The 20483-nt window shown below is 39.5% G+C and overlaps 2 protein-coding genes across 4 annotated transcripts; both read right to left on the bottom strand.

Moving 5' to 3' along the window:
- Positions 1-1675: 1675 nt before the first annotated feature.
- Positions 1676-7790, bottom strand: ikbip (IKBKB interacting protein). Of its 2 annotated transcripts, XM_083935517.1 has the most exons (4): positions 7402-7790; positions 7200-7317; positions 3331-3552; positions 1676-2305 (listed from the first exon to the last, which is right to left on the bottom strand). In XM_083935517.1, exons 1-4 carry the CDS (start codon positions 7590-7592, stop codon positions 1760-1762), a joined length of 1077 nt encoding a protein of 358 aa, XP_083791643.1. In that variant the 5' UTR covers positions 7593-7790; the 3' UTR covers positions 1676-1759. The 2 variants fall into 2 exon arrangements, with proteins under 2 accessions (XP_083791643.1, XP_083791642.1); XM_083935516.1 differs by lacking the exons at positions 1676-2305; positions 3331-3552 and adding an exon at positions 4210-5498.
- A 1724-nt stretch (positions 7791-9514) lies between these two features.
- arfgap3 (ADP-ribosylation factor GTPase activating protein 3) lies at positions 9515-18991 on the bottom strand. 2 transcript variants are annotated; one of them, XM_083935243.1, is made up of 16 exons: positions 18859-18991; positions 17973-18091; positions 16722-16794; positions 16507-16638; positions 15912-15992; positions 15712-15814; positions 15566-15625; positions 15174-15217; positions 14921-15072; positions 14694-14825; positions 14442-14570; positions 12780-12932; positions 12478-12604; positions 12232-12319; positions 11944-12068; positions 9515-11849 (listed from the first exon to the last, which is right to left on the bottom strand). In XM_083935243.1, exons 1-16 carry the CDS (start codon positions 18925-18927, stop codon positions 11832-11834), a joined length of 1605 nt encoding a protein of 534 aa, XP_083791369.1. In that variant the 5' UTR covers positions 18928-18991; the 3' UTR covers positions 9515-11831. The 2 variants fall into 2 exon arrangements, with proteins under 2 accessions (XP_083791369.1, XP_083791370.1); XM_083935244.1 differs by having other exon boundaries at positions 15718-15814.
- Between the last annotated feature and the right edge of the window lie 1492 nt (positions 18992-20483).

Raw genomic sequence — 20483 nt, 5'->3', positions numbered from 1 at the left:
GATGATGGTTCATTGTATGACTGGGAATTAATATATACACGTATTGATAGGCGGGACATCCCCAAAGACCTCTAAAATTGCGGTAAACTCAAATCCATGTCAATTTCATAATTCTACCACAGCATGTATTGAGTAAACCCCTCACATGAAGCTGAATTCATTAAGCGACACCGCATGATTTACCATCTGACATGTAAGACGGTCTTTGTAGGCTGAATACCCCGTGCTGAGCTCTTTCATCTGCAGACGCAGCAACAGATCATTTTCTCTTTTGATGTTAAGCTTTGACGCTCTCCCAGGTGTTCTGCGTCCTCGTTGAACACCTGAGGGGGCGGCTGTGTTTCGCTGGAAGTCATTTAGAGGATAATAAACCCCTTTAAGAAATATAGGGCGCCCGGCGGATGCAGGACTAGTTTTACTGCATAATTTAAAAAAAGGACTCTCAAACAAAACCCTCATTGGTAACAGGGATGCAAGCAGCAAGTTAGCTCAGCAGAAATACCAGAAACAGTTATCCTGGCTCTTTCCTGACAAAATCAGCCCAGGAGCACATCTAAAGCTCACTAATGAACGTGTTATATCTTTGTTAAATCCACTGGTTCCCAACCTGGGGTCCAGACCTCCACTAGGGGTCGCCAGAGCTTATCGGGGGGTCGCAATATGCGGTTGGTCTACTTGTATTTCAGCATTTAATTCATTTCCTTGTAGAATAATAACAGGATAAGGGCATGGTGAGGTCCTAAACACATGCTGGATTCACAGAGCCTCCCCTCTCGTCCTACGTTGGAAAAGTATGCAGTTAAAACCAAAGAGGTAACAGAATAAATATAAATAATTGTATTAGAAGTTCCTAACAATAAAAACTCAACTATGATGCAATATTCACAGGAAAAAATCTGCTCATTTGAAACAAACTTCCTGCAGTTATTGCCTTCACTATTTGAGTTCATTGTATAGTTTATCAGTTGTTCTCTGCTGTTATTATTGAGCATTGGATATAATATGAATATTTGTTTTAGTTCTTAGTTAGGGATGGTTAGTTCAAGAAAATAAGATAGAAAAAGGTTGGGAAACACTGGTTTAATCCGTACAAAAACCTAAGTGTAAAAACTTTTGTCTTTCTGGCTGGGACCAGTAACTGTATCTATAGCTCAGTAACAGCAGTAGCAGTTTCCACCTTCTGTTTTAGTCTGCCCTGTCGATCCACATTTACTCTCTTTCTTTCTCACAGAAATGAGCGTGGAGTCTAGAACTTGTGGCTGGAAAGCAAATAAATGGATTTCCCACACTGCCCACACTGAATGGCTTCAAAATAATCATATTAAGGCCCAGATAGTCTACATTTCCTCCATATTTTCACAAGACTACCCATTAAAGGAACCCAAAAAATAAATAATATTAATAAACCAATCAAATCTCAATGACGTAACTGTAACGTGGCTGCACAGGAGCGATCATGAGCTTGTTTAGCCACATGCTAACTTGAAAAACATGTTTTCAGAAACATTGACAGACTAGATTGTTCACATTCATACTTTAAGTTAACTGCCTAAAAGTTACCAGCGTTGTGCTTCGGATCAGTTTGGTTTAAACAAGGTTTCATATTATTTAATTTGTAATAACACATTTATTTCAGTGAAGCTTCAAACAGCAGTATGACCGTTGGCCAGATGTAATTGCAGAGAACAAATCAAAAGAAGAAAACTTTGATCTTGAGGTTGTTGAAGTGTGTCGTCGCTCGTGTTGGCTGATGCATCTCTCACATATCAGACATATCAGCTATTTCATTAACCTGTTGAGATGTAACACTTAAATCTCCCTCTACTGCAGTGAGGTTAGCCAGTGTCTGCCTAAGCTCGGCGACCTCCTGCTCTCTCGTCATCAGATCCTCTGCTAGTCTTCCTATCCGCAGAGTCAGGTCTGACAGCTGAGGCTCAAACGCCCCAAAGTCCCTCTTAAGAGCTGCAACTTTTGGTTTCAGGTCACTGGCAAAAGTCACTGTTCTTATCAAACGAGCTCTGCCGCTCTCTAGCTCCCTCAAGCTTTCAGATATCTGTTTGTCAGCGGCGGTGAGTTCAGGGATGCGCTTGCGGAGCTGCTCTATGGCCTTAGTGTTGCGTTCGGACGCAGAGCGGAGGTTTGAGACTCGCTCGATGCTGCTGGCCAGCACATCCCCGATGCGTTTGACCATGTTGCGCTCCACCTGAGAGGTTTTGTCGTCCAGCTCCGCCACCTGAGTCAGCAGAGACTCCAACTCCGACTGCAGGCCGTCCATCCTGCGCACGTCTGTCCTCACTGACGCCACCTACAGGGGGAATACAGAACAACAGAAAAGAAAGAATTTTTCCTTTAGCTAAACGAGTCTGCCAAGATTTGATGTAATGATGCTGATTACATTCTGACTTTAGATGGGATCTCTTCTTCGGTCACTGGAGCCATGGGTGCAGGAGGACGGGGAGGACGCAGGGGACATACACATGCATTTGTCCAATAAAAACATGAAAGTAGCAGAGGACTTTTATTTTGACAAACTTCTAGAACGCAATTTATGAATGAAACAATTCTTCTGGTAAAGTCAGGGGCCGTCTGCAACCTCAAAAAACAGCAACAGATGAAATAAACGCAGCAATAGGATCTCTAATACAACCGTAGATTAGAGCGAGAATAATAACTGAAAAGTCAAACTGTAGTCTGTCTGTCAACTACGACGAGTATTAGGGCCACTGTTAAAAATATAATCTGACATTTTGAGGACAATGTCATCGTAAAAGCTTGCTTCAAGTCTCATTATTATCATCGTTTTTTATTTTAAATTGTCATGGGTTTCCATTTTTCAGTCCATGGTGGAAATGTCTACGTACTGTATGAAGGAAGGAAAACACAGCTAACAATTTAAAATAATGCAAAAAAATATGATTTGAAGCAACTGATTCTGTTAGGCCTTTATTCTCAAAATATTGCATCTTTTTTCTTAATATCACAACTAAATTAACCTCGCAGTTTCATCGGTCATTGCTTTTGAGGTTGCGTACGGCCCCCAGCTTTACTAGAGGCTCTGAGTCCTGTTAAAGCAGTTCTTCAAAATAAAAGTCCTCTGTTCCTTTCACGTTATTGGAGGAGACCAATGCAAACGGATCAGGATTTGCACCCATGTCTGCATCTTGAATCACAGGTGGCATAGAACAACACTGATGCTGTTTTTTCCCCATGAATCTTTTCTCACTAGAAACATTTATGATGCACTGACAGGAAGTTCACAAAGTCCCTGGCTGTTGCCTAGCAATGGATTTCCATCAAAAAGGTCTATATCGACAACAAAGACTGACATACCTTGTTGGCAAAGTCCTTTGCGATGGCCGAGGTGCGCTCTTCAATCTGCCCCACGGCGTCTCTCAGTGAGGACAGGCTGGACTGAAGCTGAGCTCGTTTCTCGTTCAGCCCAGAGGCCCACTCCTTCAGCCGGCTCACGTCCTGCTCCAAACCCTCCAGCTGAGGCCGCAGAGCCCCCCGCTCACTCCCGAGACCCTCCAGCATCAGCTGGACGCCCTCGCACTGAAACAGGACAGCAGCTGAGGTGTTATTGAAGGTTAGAAGACATCATTTCAGGTTATTTCCCTTTATGGAAAACAACTATTTCCCTCAGTACACAAGAGGATTCAATACAAATAAGACTTTTTTTAATAACAAAGCTGATTTTATTAGATAAGTTGGTTCAGTGATGAAATGATTGCCATGCTTTCAACAGGTGAAACCAAAATCTGATGGAAATGTAACAGTCATCAAAAACACTAAGATTTACATCTACAAAAGCTATTTATGTAACAAATCTACAGTAACACACAGACAGAGATGTGGTTTTTAATCATTCATTATTTTCTCCATACATCAATTGATAGTTTAGTCAAAAAATGCCATTTTTTTCCTCAAACATATTGAGTTTATGAATGAATAAGAGAAAGAAAAACAAGAGAATGGCTGGATTTTTTGCAGGAAATATGACTTTTTGATTAATCGAACAAAATAGCTGCCAACTCTTTTCATGTCAATCAGTTAATTGGTTTCAGCTATAATTATATTAAACTAATTTTACAGCTTTGTTGAAAAATCAAGTTTGATTGGTCAATTACAGCATTCTACAGGGTGTTATATTCAATATTTTGTGTCAAATTATTGCTTTATTTAGTGAGTAACTGTGTAATAAGTGTCTCATTATTGTAAATTAAACTCCTGCCCCTACTTACTTATTAAAGTTATGTCCATTAAGACTGGTGAAGATATTGTTAAATATTTGTATCCAAGTAATGGGGCATGTTCTGTACCATCATTTAAGAAACCTTCATGTTTCACTCAACATTTAACAAATATTAAAATAAATATTCTTGACTGTAATTTTGTGATGCAGTGCATGAAAACCAGAGTTCATGTTGGAACCAGGGAACTTTTTTAACACAATGACAGAAACAAATGTTCTGTCAGTAAACGGAGACATTTTGAAAGACATTAATGCTGAGCTTGAAAAGCCTTTTACAGTAAACAGCGAGGCAGAACCGCTCCTTTTCCCTAGTTGACTTAAAACAATGACATCATTCAGTGAGGTCATCATGTAGGAGTTGAGTTGTCTCCTCCCGGTCATCTTGTTCCCACTCCTCCTCCTCCTGCTCCTCCTCCTCCTTCAACCCTTCTCCCTCCAGAGTGTCAGAGTCCTGATGGCTGTCGACTGTATCTCCCCTCAGCACCATGGTGAGTTCACGGACCGCCTCTTTAACCACGGACAGCTCATTCTTCATCTTCAGGATGCTGTTTTGAGCCTGCAGGGTGTCCAGCTCCTGCCTCATCTGCAGGATTTCATTGAGCGCTTTCAGCATGCTGTCCTCAGTCCCAAACACCTGTAACGTCACCTCTTCCAGACGTTTCTCCGCCCCGTTTAGATCGCCCGCCAGCCTCAGGATGGAGCGCACCGCCTCCTCCACTTTGGGCAGGTGCTCTTCACACTCCTGCGCCCGGGGTATGTGCTCCTGGAGCTGGGAGCTGAGCTCAGCCTCCCTCTTGCTCAGGCTGCTGATCTGCTCCTCCAGGTTGTGGATCTGCTTCGTGTTCCAGTCCAGATGGTCCTCCGTCCGCTTGGTGTCATCCCCCTCTGTGCGCTCCAGAGCTCGGGCGTTCCTCTTGGTGCTGTCCTCGAGCTCCTCCAACTTCTCCGCCAGCGACCGGGCGCTCCGCTCTGCCTCGTTAACCCGCTCCGTGGCTCCGTTGTGAGCTTCCCGTGACTCAGCCTTGAGGGCAGCCAGGTCAGAGGTGATGGCGGCCAGACGCTCCTGCCACGTCTCCGTCACATTGAGGAAGTGGGCGTTGACGGCCTGCAGGTCGCGGGAGGCGGAGTTCTCCTCATCCTGCATCACCATGACGGCAGCGTGGAGGGTGGAGATGTCCTGCTGAAGTTGTGTTGCCAGGGAGACGGTGGAGAGCGCCTCCCGTAGGTCGTCCTCAGAGGCGGCAAGCTGCAGCCGCAACACAAAACAGGGGGGCTGTTTCTGTGGGAGCTCTATGGTCCGCAGTATTCAAATACAACAGATACAGCCGCAAACAATGAGCATGCAACACAAAGGCCCTGAACCATACATGTGAGCAGTGTTGAAAGAGCTCTGCAAAGTGGAGAGTAGACACGAAAGACACTTTGTGCTCGGGTGAAAGTAGTTTTTCGGACATTTTTAAAGAACAAACAAACACAAATGAAGCATGCAGAGGCTTTTATATAAAGCAAGGCTGTAGTTCCCGACCCGTTTGACTTCTTATCCTTTACAATAATCATCAGTCGACTGATATCATCGGCTGATATCGGGATATCACACACATATCTGTATCTGCGTATGTTTTCCGATATGAAACCTTGATACAGAACATATAAACCACTAAATGATGCTTGTGGTGATCATGAAATGATGTCATATATCTACTTTTTTATTTTTATGTATTTAAATAATCAACAACTGACTGATACTGAGCTAACAGTACTATTCAGCAATTTATTTTATTTTTTCTTCATTCTTTTTTAAAATGGTCATAAATGTGATGTTTATTTAGGTATTTATTTCATTTTTATTTGATTTTATTTATTCTTTAGAATTGGTTTACAATGTGATACATTGAATATAAAATGTATAATAAGGTTTAATATTAGTTTATAGCTTTCTGAGTACCTTTGTGAATACTATACCAGCCACCATGTCCGTAATCTGTGGATTGATCCCCTCTAAAAATGGTACCGGTCTAAAAATCCCACATCGGTCAGGCTCTACTTTTTGCTTCCCCAGGTTTTTTTTACATTTGAGTATTTTTATGGGGCTGAAAACTAAAAAATACCCAGAATTTCACAAGAAAAGTACAAATTTTGTATAACAAAAATACGTTTTTGCATCTTTTCTATAAAGATAGGGCGGGCGATATGAAATGATATAAAATGTCAACAAAACCATAGATTATAATGTTTTAACACACAAGTAAAGAATCATTTCACCCATATTACACAAAAAAAAAATATTTTATCCCTGTATCTTCAGTGGTATTTAGCTATGTAGATATGTTGGGTTTCATTTACACAGGTATTGAAATATCTGTCTCTAAGATTTCGGCTTCTACCCCCAATACAATAACAGGCATGACATTTAATATCAGGATGAAAGGATGAAAATGTCACATCACGGTTGAAGTGAAAGAGATTCGCAGTATTGTTAATTGCTGAAAATAATCAGAAAGTACTGAAAATAAATCTAAAATAAAATAATTAAATGTTCTGCAGACATGCGGCAAACAAACGAGGTTTTAAATGCAACTAAAATGTGAAATGTAAAACAAACTGTCAGTAATTTTAACACAGTTTATCATTCAACTGTTTCATCCCTAATTTAATATGTGGGTTTTTATTTTAAATCATTGTTTTAATCTTTAAAAAAATGTTTTATCTCCATTGTTTTGGAGTTTCAGACACATATTTAGTTTAGTTTATTCACAAATACCACTTCACACATAATATAATATAATACAGTTGGTTTTACAAAGTTAAAAACCTGGGCACATAAAACCAGAGTGTGTGTGTGTGTGTGTGTGTGTGTGTGTGTGTGTGTGTGTGTGTGTGTGTGTGATTTTGGTGAACTGACCCTTTAAAGCAGCTGAAGACAGACTCTAGTGTAACTCAAACGCACCTTTTTAGAAACCTTCAGCACTTCTTCCTCCATGTCGAACAGACTTTTGGTCTTTCCGTGCAGAGATTTGTACTTTTCTTCCATTTGTGAAAACCTCTCATTCTGCTGCAGCACCACCCTGAAACCCAGAGAGACAGAAAACGTTAGTAAAGACAAAAAAACGTCTTTAAAACGTTGATAAAAGCAGATTTAGTCGACTTACCAACTCAGAGCACCGCACGCTGCAAGCGACAATAAGCACATTAAGCTCCTAAAATCCAAACCCGTTTGGTTTTTCAATCCCGTTTCCGTTTTCACTTTCTGCGTTTCGTCTTTGACGTTTGCAGCCGGAGTTTCGGACACTTCATCGCCCTGTTTTGGGGATTTCTTCCTCTGTTTTAATTCCGCAGGCATTTTAGTCGCTTTTACTTTGAAGGAATTCAACAACAGACCCTAACTGTACATCAAAAAAAAGTCTTACCGGCTATTCTTTACGTCGTAGGGTAAAATAAGACACTTCTTTCACGTTTAAGTTCATATTGGAAGACGCTAAAGTAACGTTTAAAGTGTTTTAACGGCTGCGCATTTAACCGTTAAAACGATCCTTTTGCTTTACGGTTGCTGGGGGAAATGCTGCCTTCACGTCCTCCGCTAAAGCTCGGATTTACGACAATGATTAGAAACGGTTAGTTAAAATGAATAACTCATATACAAATTAAGCCCTTGAATTGATGTTTCATATTTAAGCTGAAACAATACAATGGTTTTAAACTAAATCCAAATTTCTTTAGTCATGTAATCACATTGATTAAACTGAGCCCCAATCTGAACACTCAGAACACTCAAAGTTCCGACAGCGGTGGAAGCACCCTAAACGCCTCAGCCAGCCACGTAAGCGGCTGCCAGCATTTCGTGTCCATGCTGGATTATTGATGAGGTCTTTGAAGGAGAAACTGAAACAATTAATCGATCAAGTGATTAGTCGGTGGACATAAAATCAAACAGCAACTCATTTGATGATTGATTAATCGTTTATGTCAATTATCAAGCCAAAAATGTCAAACACCTCCTGATTCTGGCTTCTTAAATGTGAGGATTTGCTGCTTTTAACTGTTTAATATGGTTGTAAACTGAATTTATTTGGGTTTAGACTGTTAGCAGTGCTAATTTCTTACAATTTCTTATTTTATAATTCCCACAACACAACAATAACAACAGTAACCCCCTCCCACGCCACCACCATCCATGAGGATCCCTTTCTGGTTAACAACATCAAACATTGTGCCCCATCTTATATAGATATTACTCCATTAATGTAAACAAAACATATTTATAACTATAATAGACTAGACATAAAATAACTCCAAACTAGATCGTTACAACAAATAAAGAAACGCTACATTAAAGAAATAGCTGATTAACAGATAAAAACGATTTAAAAAAAGCAAACGCTAAACACAATACTAATATAAATAAGAAGCACTGTCCTGTATTTATCCACCATAACTGAAACTTTGCATCTCTCCACCATGTGGCCTCTTTCAGGAGCCCTTTAAAGACTGTGAGTATTGTCCCCTCTTTGCTTCATATACAGTAGGTCCAGTTTACCCAGTTGTTTATGTGACATTTGTTCAAATGCTGCAACTCCACAGCCCACTTTTGAAGGGAGGGCACCCCCTCTTCCATCCCCTGACAGGGATTTGTCTGCGAATCATAACACATGTTTGGACATAACTTTTAACATGTTTATCCCGTCCCGTCAGAACTGAATGCTCCCCAAAATAAATAATCTGGGGCTAAATGGCAGCTGCTCCTTTGCGTTGAAAGGAGCCAGTTGAGGTGGTTCAGGATCATCTAGTAAGGATGAACCCTGGGCGCCTCCCTAGGGAGGTGTCTCAGGCACGTCCAGCTGGGAGGAGGCCTCGGGGAAGACCCAGGACCAGGTGGAGAGATTAGATCTCCACACTGGCCTGGGAACGCCTCAGGATCCCCCAGTTAGAGCTGGTTAATGTGGCCCGGGAAAGGGAAGTTTGGGGTCCCCTGCTAAAGCTGCTGCCCTGCGACCCGACCCCGGATAAGAGGGTGAAGATGAGATGAGATGAGATAAATGGCATTTTTATCTCTTCAATCTCACATAAATGGTCATAAATATTGATCCTGTATTGTTGGACTTTAGCACATGACCATAAAGCATAAACTGGATTACCTTCCTCAGTTTTGCACCAAATTCTTACAAATTAAACAATGAATTAATCAAATACAGAGAAAGACATTCAGGTTCAGGCACAAAATAAGCAGGAAAAAGAGCTTCAGCACAAACCATTTATTTGGCATGTTTCCAAAAATCTCTCTTACATTTTGAGTGTCAAAATATGTCAAAACTTGATTATCGGTAGCTTTCTATAAATGGTAATTCAAAGCCTTATACAGCATTGTATGTAGCAGTACTATACAGTCTTTATTGAACAATTTTGTTATTCCATTATTAATATTTAATGGGTCACCACAGCAGTTATGCCATCTCGTAGTCAGGATGTGTCAGCGTGTCCTATTAACTACAGGGGCGGGCCATGCAAATTAGACGAGCTGCTATTCATGTAACATTTATATATTTAACAGCAGGAGACACAAACAATCTTACAAAGATCAACAAAATTAAAGTGTAACATGGACGCAACATCAGCACAGAGGCAAAAGGTTCAATAGCAATACAGTACATTCATTCAAGCAAAAGCTGCCACATGCAATGTTTAACGAATAATGTGCAAAAAGAGATGACTCCACGATATTGCAATATGAGGGCATGTTAAGCAGATCTTTGGACTAAGGCATAGAGTGATGGAGTAGCAAATATTTGGTCATTGAAGGATCTACAACTTTCACTTTTAGCGTTTCTTATTTAACAAATCCACCTCCTGAGAAGCATAAACAGGAGAGGAAGTGCTCAATAATATAATAATCCTGTTCCCAATCAGGGCTTTAAACACTCTTAACTCTGCACAATTAGATATCCGAAGTAGCATTTTCAATATCACGGAAAATGCTACGCAAATGCTGAAGCACGAGCCGTATTTATTCAACACCGGAGCCTGCTCTATTGCTTTTTAATGTCAAATCATAAACTCACACTATAGCACCACCTGCACTGCTATTTATTCAGAATTAAAGATATGACCTGGACCTTGGCAGTATGTTACAACAACGGGAAAAGAAGGCTTTAAAGCGATTGTTTACATTCATATTTGAAGTGGACATGTGTTGTTGTACAATGGGGCCTGAAAGCTACAAAGAGGCTCTTCTTATTCTTCTTCTTCAATTCGTTTAATACCAACGGGGGAAAGTCATCGCAGACGTGTAAACGGAAACAACCACAAAAAATAGCTACAAATTCATACATCATCAAAAGGCACCCCCTCAAAATAATAATCTACAGGTTACAATGTTGACCATAATGCAACAAAATTAAAGTGTCCGATTCAAAAAACAGGATTGAGAAATAAACACATAGTACAACTGAACCACATGGAGCATGGTCTTTCTAATGCTATTAGGTAGATTGACAGCCTTGTCGGGTCTGTCTGTTAGATATAAGGCTACAGCCTGTTAGCTTACCTTAGCATAAAGACTTGAAAGCCTGGCTCTGCCCATAGGTAACAAACAACACATCTAAAACTCATCATTAACATGTTCTATTTCATTTGTTTAATCCACACAAAAATCCAGTTTTAACACTTTAGGCAGACTTGTTTCCTGCTTTTCTCAGTCTTTCTGCTAAGCTAAGCTAACGGCTGTTGTGTATTGAAAGGATATATATGAGAGTGGTATCAATCTTCTCACCATACTCTTGGCAAGAAAGCGTATTATCATATTTCCCAAAGTGTCAAACTTTTCCTTTAAACTGACTGTAGCTGCTTAGATTTCACGCCATCGTGTCCTTTTTATAACTACAGATGCATAGCCTACAAAAAATATAGCCATTTGTAAGATAATGAAGCTTATTTGCTAAAGAGGCCAATTTCAGTTTACACATCTGGTCCCCAAAGGACTTTTTTTTTTTTTTAAATCAGGGTTTGGTCCTGTCTGTGGAGGAGAAAACATAAGTGCACTTTGGGGAACGTAAAGGACACTTTCAACTGTGGGAATGTGCAAAACAGCACAATACAGAGTGCATATAATAGGCAAGAATATGTTACCAATTAAAAACTTACAGCAGCTTAGGTTTCTTTCTTCTTCTTCTTTTTTTTTTTTTATCTCATCAACCAACGGAATCAAAACGCAAATCCCTCCTTCAAAACACCATAAACCCTCTGCTACATATAATATTTCTAGATATTTAAACCCCAAGACCTCAAAGCGCACTAAGCAATAAACTGCAAACTAAATATTCTTCATAAACTGGACCTGTACATAATCAGAATAACTCCACTGAAAATATTGTGCTTCGATCCTCTCGATTCTAACAGCTCTTGTATATACATGATCTAATAAAAAACTAGATATAGATGTATACCGGGTTATTTGGGGATCGTCTTTGATGCTGTCAAAGAGCAGATTTGCTCATCGAACTTCTTTCTCAGCACTCACTGGGAAACTTATCTGACTCTTTTAAACAGAGGACGACTATAAGGGCGCTGAATCGAGACGCACCAGGACTCAGGTGCTGTAGTGATCCTGGAGAAAGAGAAAGAAGAAACATTATTAGAACTATGTTTGTCCGACAAGATGTTTTTATGATCTTGATTTAGTTTGTTAATGCCGGACCAACCTGAATTGAGCTAACTACGCCGCTGGCCATGACGGAGAGTTTTCCTGCCACGGAGCGCACTCCCAGTTTGAGCTGCGACATGTCAGGAGCATTGGGCAGCACGCTGGTCAGACGGTACGAACTGGCTGTGTGCAGCAGACAAGACAGATACTTTTTCAACACCACATGTTTAAATCGACCCGATATCCACATTCAATTGTAGATTTTTAACTTTTCTTCCCTTTTTCTGTGGTTTCAAAAGAGGTATCGAGGATCCTTTTGTACTAGTTTTGTAACGTTGTCTCTTACCAGTCTGTTTCTTTGGATCATCAAAGAGGTCTGCTGAACTTATAGAGGCGCTCCCAGAATATCTTTCCAGTCGTGTTTTGGCCTCGTACTAAAGGACGGGAATACATACACATTTGAAGTTTTGGTCATTTTTATGTGCGATCACTATTAGCGCTATGTTGAACATCTGCAATTTAGAGCACACAGTATGCAAGTCCACTGGGAAGTCGTGTGTGAAGAGCAGGAATGCATGTTGACATTGTGTACCTCAGAGTTGTCTTGTTTTCCAAAGTACATGTCAGAAGAGATGGCTTTGACGTCACCTCCGAACTTTTTCTGAGCTTCTCCCGTGTCTGACACCGGCACTGATTCTGGTTTTCTTCTGGATGTGGGTCTGATGACAGACAATGATTACAAAAGAAAATCGTTTTGATATAATAACAGAAATAAACACCAATAGATGTATAATCTGAAAGCAAAAAGGTCACTGTCGTACTGTATCAAGCAACAACAATAAGTGGTAAAGAGACACGAGTACACCATTTACATTAAAACACACGGTATCCCACCTGTCATTCAGTGACGATATAGTGGAGGTCAAGAAGAAGTCTGGCTCTGGTTTCTTGCTCTCCTTCATCCAGCCTCCTCCCTCTCCTTTGTCATCCCACCGTGAGGAGAAACTATCTGAGGTCTCTGTTTGATCCTCAAACCGGGACGAGACTCTGAAGAAAGAGGAAGGGCAGATTAATGTCAGAGGACAAAACGCTGTGCGTGGATAATAACGTGTGAGAGCTGAATCAGCACGATCAGCAGCTGCAGGAAGGGCAGCTTGTTAGAGCCATAGAGAACATGAGGCTTATGTTTGCACTTTGTGCCTCATTAGTTAATATCTATTTGGCTTTAATTTATAATGATTAATCATAACTGATATTTTGTTTTATCTTAATGTAATTAATTCAGTAGACAAAGGTTTATTCTGCTCTTATTTTGTCCTGCTACAATAATGGTACTGCCGTAAAGCAGAGTTTATTGTTGTGAACTGTTGTGAATGAGCCACGTGGCACCAATTAAATGATCGGAGCAGGATGGGAGCAGTACTTTTCTGACCGTAGCTTATCATCGTTCAGGCAGAAGAAAGTAACTTTTTTCTGTCGTTTAGTTTGAGGTAACAGACCCGATACTCAGGATTTTTGTTAAATGTGGATTATATGTGGAGAAAAAAACGCAGCATTTTTCCTTTTTACATCAGTCTCATTTCCTTCTTGGATTACCTTTGGAGTTTATTGCCTTATGACAAAGCACGGGTACAGAAACGTTATGTGACACATGACAAATAGGTGGCCACTTCACAGATTTTAACATTCAAATTCAACAAGTATTGCCAAAGCAGTGGCAATCCTTTTTAAGACTGCACAAATCATAATGATACATAAACAAGAATCAATTTGCTTCCATGTGACATAAGAACAAAAGTTCGCAGACAGAGAGCGGGTTGTTTTTTAATCAGAATCAGAAATACTTTAATAATCCCGGGTGGAAATTATTTAATCATTTTTATTTTATTAAGAGGAGAGAAGAAACTGTGTGTGTTCGTGTCACTATGAAGACTATGTGCATTTCAATTAGTGGAGTGAATCTGGGGTCCAAATATAAACTGAGCTCTTAGATGAACATGAGGAAATTGTTTAAGTTATATATGATTGACACTGGGAGGATATTTGGGTTATATTTATGATTAATATGATGTAATAATTTGAGTTAAGATGAGTGAAAAACTTCTTCCTACCACTTTACCGACATGTAATATTTATTATTTATATATATTTATTTATGTTGTATAGGAGAACGTGTATATTGAGGGATTGTTATATGTTTACTGGTAATTTTTATTAATATTCTTGTTCGTTTTTTTAAAATTATATTATCTGCAATTATTATTACATGTTCAAAATAATAAATCTAAAAGTCAGTGATCAATGAATCCTGATATGAAATCATAATATATTCAGAAAATTGTTGTTCACTAGGAAAAAACGAATACATGGGTAAGAATATTAAAATAACCTGCTTTTATAAACAAATTACAGCAGATTGTACTGTTGTTGTTTTTTTTTACTTTGAAAACAAAAATGTGCAGTAGATAAGAAATAACAAAATGTAATTTAAATAGTTTTGTGTGTGAAACAAAGTTTGTTAACAAAGTTAAGTTAAGTTAAGTTTCTTTATCTGACCTGGAGCTGAAGGACCCTTCATCTTCATCGTCCCCGGTGAACCGCCGTGCTTTGGTGGTCTTGGTCCCCAGTGGACTCTCCTGCTGGATTATGTGCATGTCGGACGTCACAGAGTGAGACACCCCGCTGCTGCAGAGAAGAGCAGAAGACAGAGCGATGATTAGGCAAAGAAACAAGAGATATGAAACGTATCCTTCAGCTACAGGATAACGAGCAATGGTCTCTTCATCATCATCATCATCATCATCATACCTCCTCATGCCCAGACCCATGCCCAGTCTCTCAGCTTGCTCTTTCTTCTTCCCCTCTAATCCCTTTAACTTCCTTTCCTCCATTTTCCTGTGCTGCTCAAAGTCTTTGCAGGCCAGTCGCAGGGATGGAGCGCTGAGAAGGCGACAAAACAGAAACAAGTACTGACCACGAACAAGAACTAGAAACGCATCAAAAAAACTCAGAAAGAGAAAGACGTATGGACCTACATGGATTCCTCAGGTAGATAGCTGGTCTTGGGAGAACCGGTGCCCCCTTCTTTCTCTCTGAGCTTGTCTGCAGCTTGAGCCTTCTTCTCCAGCTCTGAGAAACTCTTACTGCTAACCTTCTGAGCGCCCAGACCGCCCTTTTTAGACGCCAACTACAAGCAAACACATTTTTACAAAACACACTATGAATGCAAAAAAAACACATTTTACAATAATACGTACTGTCCTAGCAGAAGTCAATACGAGTACTTACTGTTTTCTTGGCAGCAGGCTTCTTCTTAAGAAGAGAGGAAGGCTCTGGAGAGATCGAAGGACAGTTCAGCAATAATTCAGATACAAAAGAAGGGCATTTAAGGGGACATATTATGCTAATTTTTCAGTTTCATACTTGTATTTTGTGTTCCTACTAGAATATGTTTACATGCTTTAATGTGTAAAGAACCCCACTGTATTTTTCTCATACTGCCCGTGGCTGCTGCACCTGTATTCACCCTCTAACATGCTCTTCTGTTTCATCGTCTGTCTCTTTAAGACCCCCTCCTGAAAAAGCCCAGCCTGCTCTGATTTGTCGTATTTCAGGGTCTTCCAAATCTGTGTAATGTGTACTGCCCGTCACTGAAAGAATATATAAGAATATAAACCAACCTTGATTTGCTTCCGGAGAAACACTTAGCATGTCCACACTAGGACCTTCATCTAGATTACCTGAAAAGGTTCAATGTATGTATGATGAGTCATATAAATGGGATTGAGATAAATACAACTAGTGGATTTTTGTATTTTGTGAATACCGTTACCGTCTTCCTCCTTCCCCCCGGTTAAAGGCTTCTCCGATGTGGAGGAGCTGAGACTCATTTTGGTGTTCATGACGATGTTCAAATCTTCAGGAATAGCCTGGGTATTAAACAGAAACGCAGTGAAATAATGAATCCCCTGTCACTGTGTAGGTTTCAAACAAGCAGGTGTGTGGATAGAAATCACACTCCCATACCTGAGTATGCATACTGAAGAAATCCATCTGCTTCACGTCTGGTGATGTTGGGGAGAGAGGAGCCTGAGAGTCGAGCCACAACTGCACAGAAGAAGAGCGGTAAAACTGATACAGTTATTTGTGCACTTAAAGGATTATGCAAAAGCGTGGGGCAGGGGCAGGTTTCATAATAGAGCAATTTCTCATTGACACCCCATGTTAAACAGGCCATTTTCACAGCATAATTAAACCTATAATTATTCCATGACAACACTGGGGGGGGGGGGGGGGGGGGGGGGGGGGGGGGATCTTTTGTACCAGGGTAGTTTTTATTTTATTGAAGGTTAAAGTTTATGAATAATTAGGGGCGTAGCCTCTTGAGTGAAGCTAGCTGCTGGCCCTCACTTCGCCTCAGAGGTAAACGTCGTATCTCCCTCCCCCCGACGTCCCATCAATGCATTTTTTTGGTAAGAGGAAATGAGTCAAAGTCTGACAAGATGGTGACTCCCGTAGGCGAGCACGATTGGATCGAGTTGAGAGAAAAGACCTTGACGAGATGCAAGGTCCATTTTTTATACAGTCTGTGGTTTGAAGACAGTAATCATGTCTGCATTACCTCAGTGCCATGGCGTCTGGTGGCTTGTGTGGCTAAAGTCTTTATCTTGTCTCTGTACAGCTGAGCAGCTCGGCTGTTGTACTTGGTGTTGGCAGCGCCGGTTGTGCATCCATGTTGATTGAAAAATGAAACCTGAACACATATAGGAAAGGTTACATGTGTGTCACGTAATGCTGGAATTACAATCTGTTGACAGTGTTTTGATGTGTACTGACCGCACTGGCATTGCCTCCCACTTGCATACATCTTAGCTGAAACCACGACCAGTTGAAATCCAGCTCAGTGGACCTGTAACACAACAGCATTTGAACAGAGCTTGAATTTCTGTCACTAACTGGTTTAATAACAAGGACAAACAGCATCTCAGGTACAAAAAGAGTCTTGTGTGAACTTTTCTACTCATGTTACGAATCTTGTGCAAGCATGTGCTTTGTGTTCTCATGACTAGATTATTATAATGCTTCTCTGCAGAAGGTTCAAAATGTTCATCATCTAATGAAGACAAAGCACAGGGAGCAAATTACTCCAGCGTTGGCTAATAACTATAATTTTGTATTTTAATTTAATCAGGATCTACTCCGTGAAGCCCCATGGCACATTTCAGACTTGTTGTAGATACTCGAGATAAAATTATTACTGCGTCACGTTCCGTTTCACAATGATGCTCTTGTTTTGTCTTGTGTTTTAAATCCAGTGCACCCTTTGCTTTACAGTGAAGCACTTGCACCTGTTTTCAGAGTTACTGACTGAAACATGTTGAATATAGTTTGCCAAAAATGTTAAAAAAAGAGTTTTCTGTAAGTTGCTGATGTGCGCTATTGTTACAACATATCTGATCTTTTCTATTCAGATCAAATTCATTTTTATTCAATACTTTTAAATGTGTATATATTTATATATTTTTACTTATTTATGTCTAATTTTCAAGTTCAATAAATGCACAATTTCCAAAGTCAGTGAATAATCATGTTAAATAATCATCATCTCAATATTTAGTAGTATTAACTAGTAATAATTATGATTTTTGCCATAATCGAGCAGCCCTAACTAGTTGACTGGATGTCCCATAGCTTAAAATTATTTAAAAGTGTTTGCTGTCTTTGTCTGTGCCTTGTCCATAAACTTTGGAGCCAGTTGAGGTGGTTCAGGATCATCTAGTAAGGATGAACCCTGGGCGCCTCCCTAGGGAGGTGTTCCAGGCACGTCCAGCTGGGAGGAGGCCTCGGGGAAGACCCAGGACCAGGTGGAGAGATTAGATCTCCACACTGGCCTGGGAACGCCTCGGGATCCCCCAGTTAGAGCTGGTTAATATGGCCCGGGAAAGGGAAGTTTGGGGTCCCCTGCTAAAGCTGCTGCCCCCGCAACCCAACCCCGGATAAGCGGATGAAGATGAGATGAGATGAGCCCTTTTTTTTTCACGAAGTTTTGTCTTGAAGAGTCCACGACATAAACAAATCCCGCCTCACCTGATAAAGGTCAGGTGCACCCCAAGAGACCTGTGCGTCCCAGAGCAATCTATACACAGGAACACGCCGTAGGTGATGCTGGCCCAACTGGGGTTTTTAAGTGAGCAGTCAAAGCAAACCTAAAGGAGGAAAGAGAAAGCACAGGAGACACAGAACAATAACCTCAATTTAGGAACAGATATAATTGATATTTAATGAAAAACCCAAGATCACACGTTTGAAATCACATTTTCTTTCTCATAAAAACAGATATTTAAAAACGTCCTGGTATTCAAGAGAAAATTTAACACATATACAAAATCCCTGTATAAAATGACAAGGAAGAAAGCAACAGTTTAAAACAATATCACACTCAAATAAAGGTGATCTAAGCCTCTTTTGTGAAGGAAAAAAGACGTTGACAAAATCCCTGTTTATACAATTATCTGTGGTATTTTAATGCAATGTTGCAAAGAAACACTTCCAGTATACATTTGTGATATCCATTTGTTTTTGTTTATATGCAAGCATTTAATAAGAATGGATTCACTTGTTTAAATGTAGTGAATTTTAAATTACTGAATAAAAATAATGTTAAAACCGCTCGACAAAGTGTACGTTGGTTGTTTTCTAACAGCTGTTGGTGAAGAGGGCTGAATTTCTCAATGATATTAACTCTTTATTTCCACTGTGGATGTAATTCAGGATGTTTGCACTGACTTCACCAGCTTATATGTTCCCAAGGGCCTTGAGGGAGCTTTAAAACAAACAATAATTAAGACATAACAAACACGCCTAGCTTAATGTCAACTGTCATAATGTAGCTAGCTCGGCTGTTTCTCAAAGTGCGACGTGTCACAGTTCAACTTCCTCGTTAAAAAAAGAGTATAAAGCGTTTGAAACTCACCTTGTTCGTGGGAATGGCGCGAAGTCTCTTAAAGATAGTGGAAATGTCCTGCTTGCTGGGCTCTGACATTGTTCCGTCCGTCGGTGACAATAAGTTAGTGGTTACCGATAGAGAAGTAGCGTGAAAGACAGCCTCTGTGTTGTTCCTCAATAAAAACCGAGCACGACACGTCAGAAGGGAGAAACATCATGCTCGGGCTCTGATTGGTTAAAAAATGACCCGTGGTTGTGTTATTGTTGCAAGGGATTCTGGGTAATGTAGTTTACTGCGTGATTGGGAAGCTACAGTTGTTTTCATTAATAAATAAATAAAGGACTAAACATGGCAAGTGTCAATAAATAAGTAAATAAATAAATACATTCATGATTAAAATAAAAATGAATAAATTAATACATAAATACTTAGATAAATTAATGAATAAATGCATGAAAAAAAAGAGTTAAATAAATAAATGTATATATACTTTTAAGGAGAGACCCCCCCCTTTCTTTTCGTCTTTAATTACTTTATTTATTTTTACTATTATTTCCATTATGTCCTATTGTACCATAATTATTTACTTATGTTATATGTTAGTTAATTACCTAGTTATTTACTGTGACTACGTCCGACATGGGTTGTTGGGAGGAAAACAAGGATTCATATTAGAGTTTTTCCTTTTTCTTTTTCACTTTAAAGCAGACGTTCCAACGCAGTATGCAGTTGTGCGCTAATTTGCCTGTCTGCAAAAATAATATAAAGAAATTTAGAATAAATAAATGTAAATGTGTAAATGTATCTGAATCTTCCCCATCTTTGTATTGAAACTGTTGCACAATCATTTATCTTGGGATAAATAAAGCTTCTTGAATCTTGAATAAATACATAAACAAATCCTTTACATTTTCTATTTTTTTTTACCTACATTTCTTTATTTCTGTGTCCTTTTTAATTAGTTAATTTATTTCAGCATTTATTCATTTCAGCATTGCTCCAATGCTTAGGCAACTTCTTCTCTTTCAACCTTATTGATAATCTCACAGATATCTTAATTGTTGCCAAAAATTGTGTGACACTAAGATATAAATCAGAAGACTCTATCATCAGTTGGGAAAAAATCTAAAAAAATAAAAATTAAAAAAAGTATGAACTTGGACAAAGTTGCACAAAATTCCACCACTTGTATTAGATTGTTTAGGGGGTTCAGCAAACGTGAACAATCACTAAGTGAGAAAATACAATCAGTGAATATACATTAAATTGTAGTGACTAGAGGAACCAACCCACTGGTACTGACTCACAGAGCTCTTAATAATTATTGACAAAAATTGTGTGACACTTAAATGTAAATCAGACTCTTTACCAGTTGGAATGGGGATTTATCTGCAAGATACTGACTACAAACATTTAAAAAAGTATCAAATTGAACAAAGTTGCACAAATTGCCACCACTTGTAGAATTCTGTGTTTATGTTGAAATGAAAGCATGTTAGTGTGAAATTTCCCTCATTTTTACTTAGACATGTAACTTAAAACAACCATACTGTAGAATCAATAAACATTCACTTCAACAGATAAGAAATATCAGTACCTAACACAAAGGATACAAATTTCTTTCCAAAAAAATTATTTATTATGTTGTGGGA

The sequence above is a fragment of the Echiichthys vipera genome (assembly GCF_963691815.1).
Source record: "Echiichthys vipera genome assembly, chromosome: 20".
Taxonomy (NCBI): domain Eukaryota; kingdom Metazoa; phylum Chordata; class Actinopteri; order Perciformes; family Trachinidae; genus Echiichthys; species Echiichthys vipera.
Note: the sequence above shows the minus strand (reverse complement) of the source record. Positions and strands in the feature narration are given on the sequence as shown.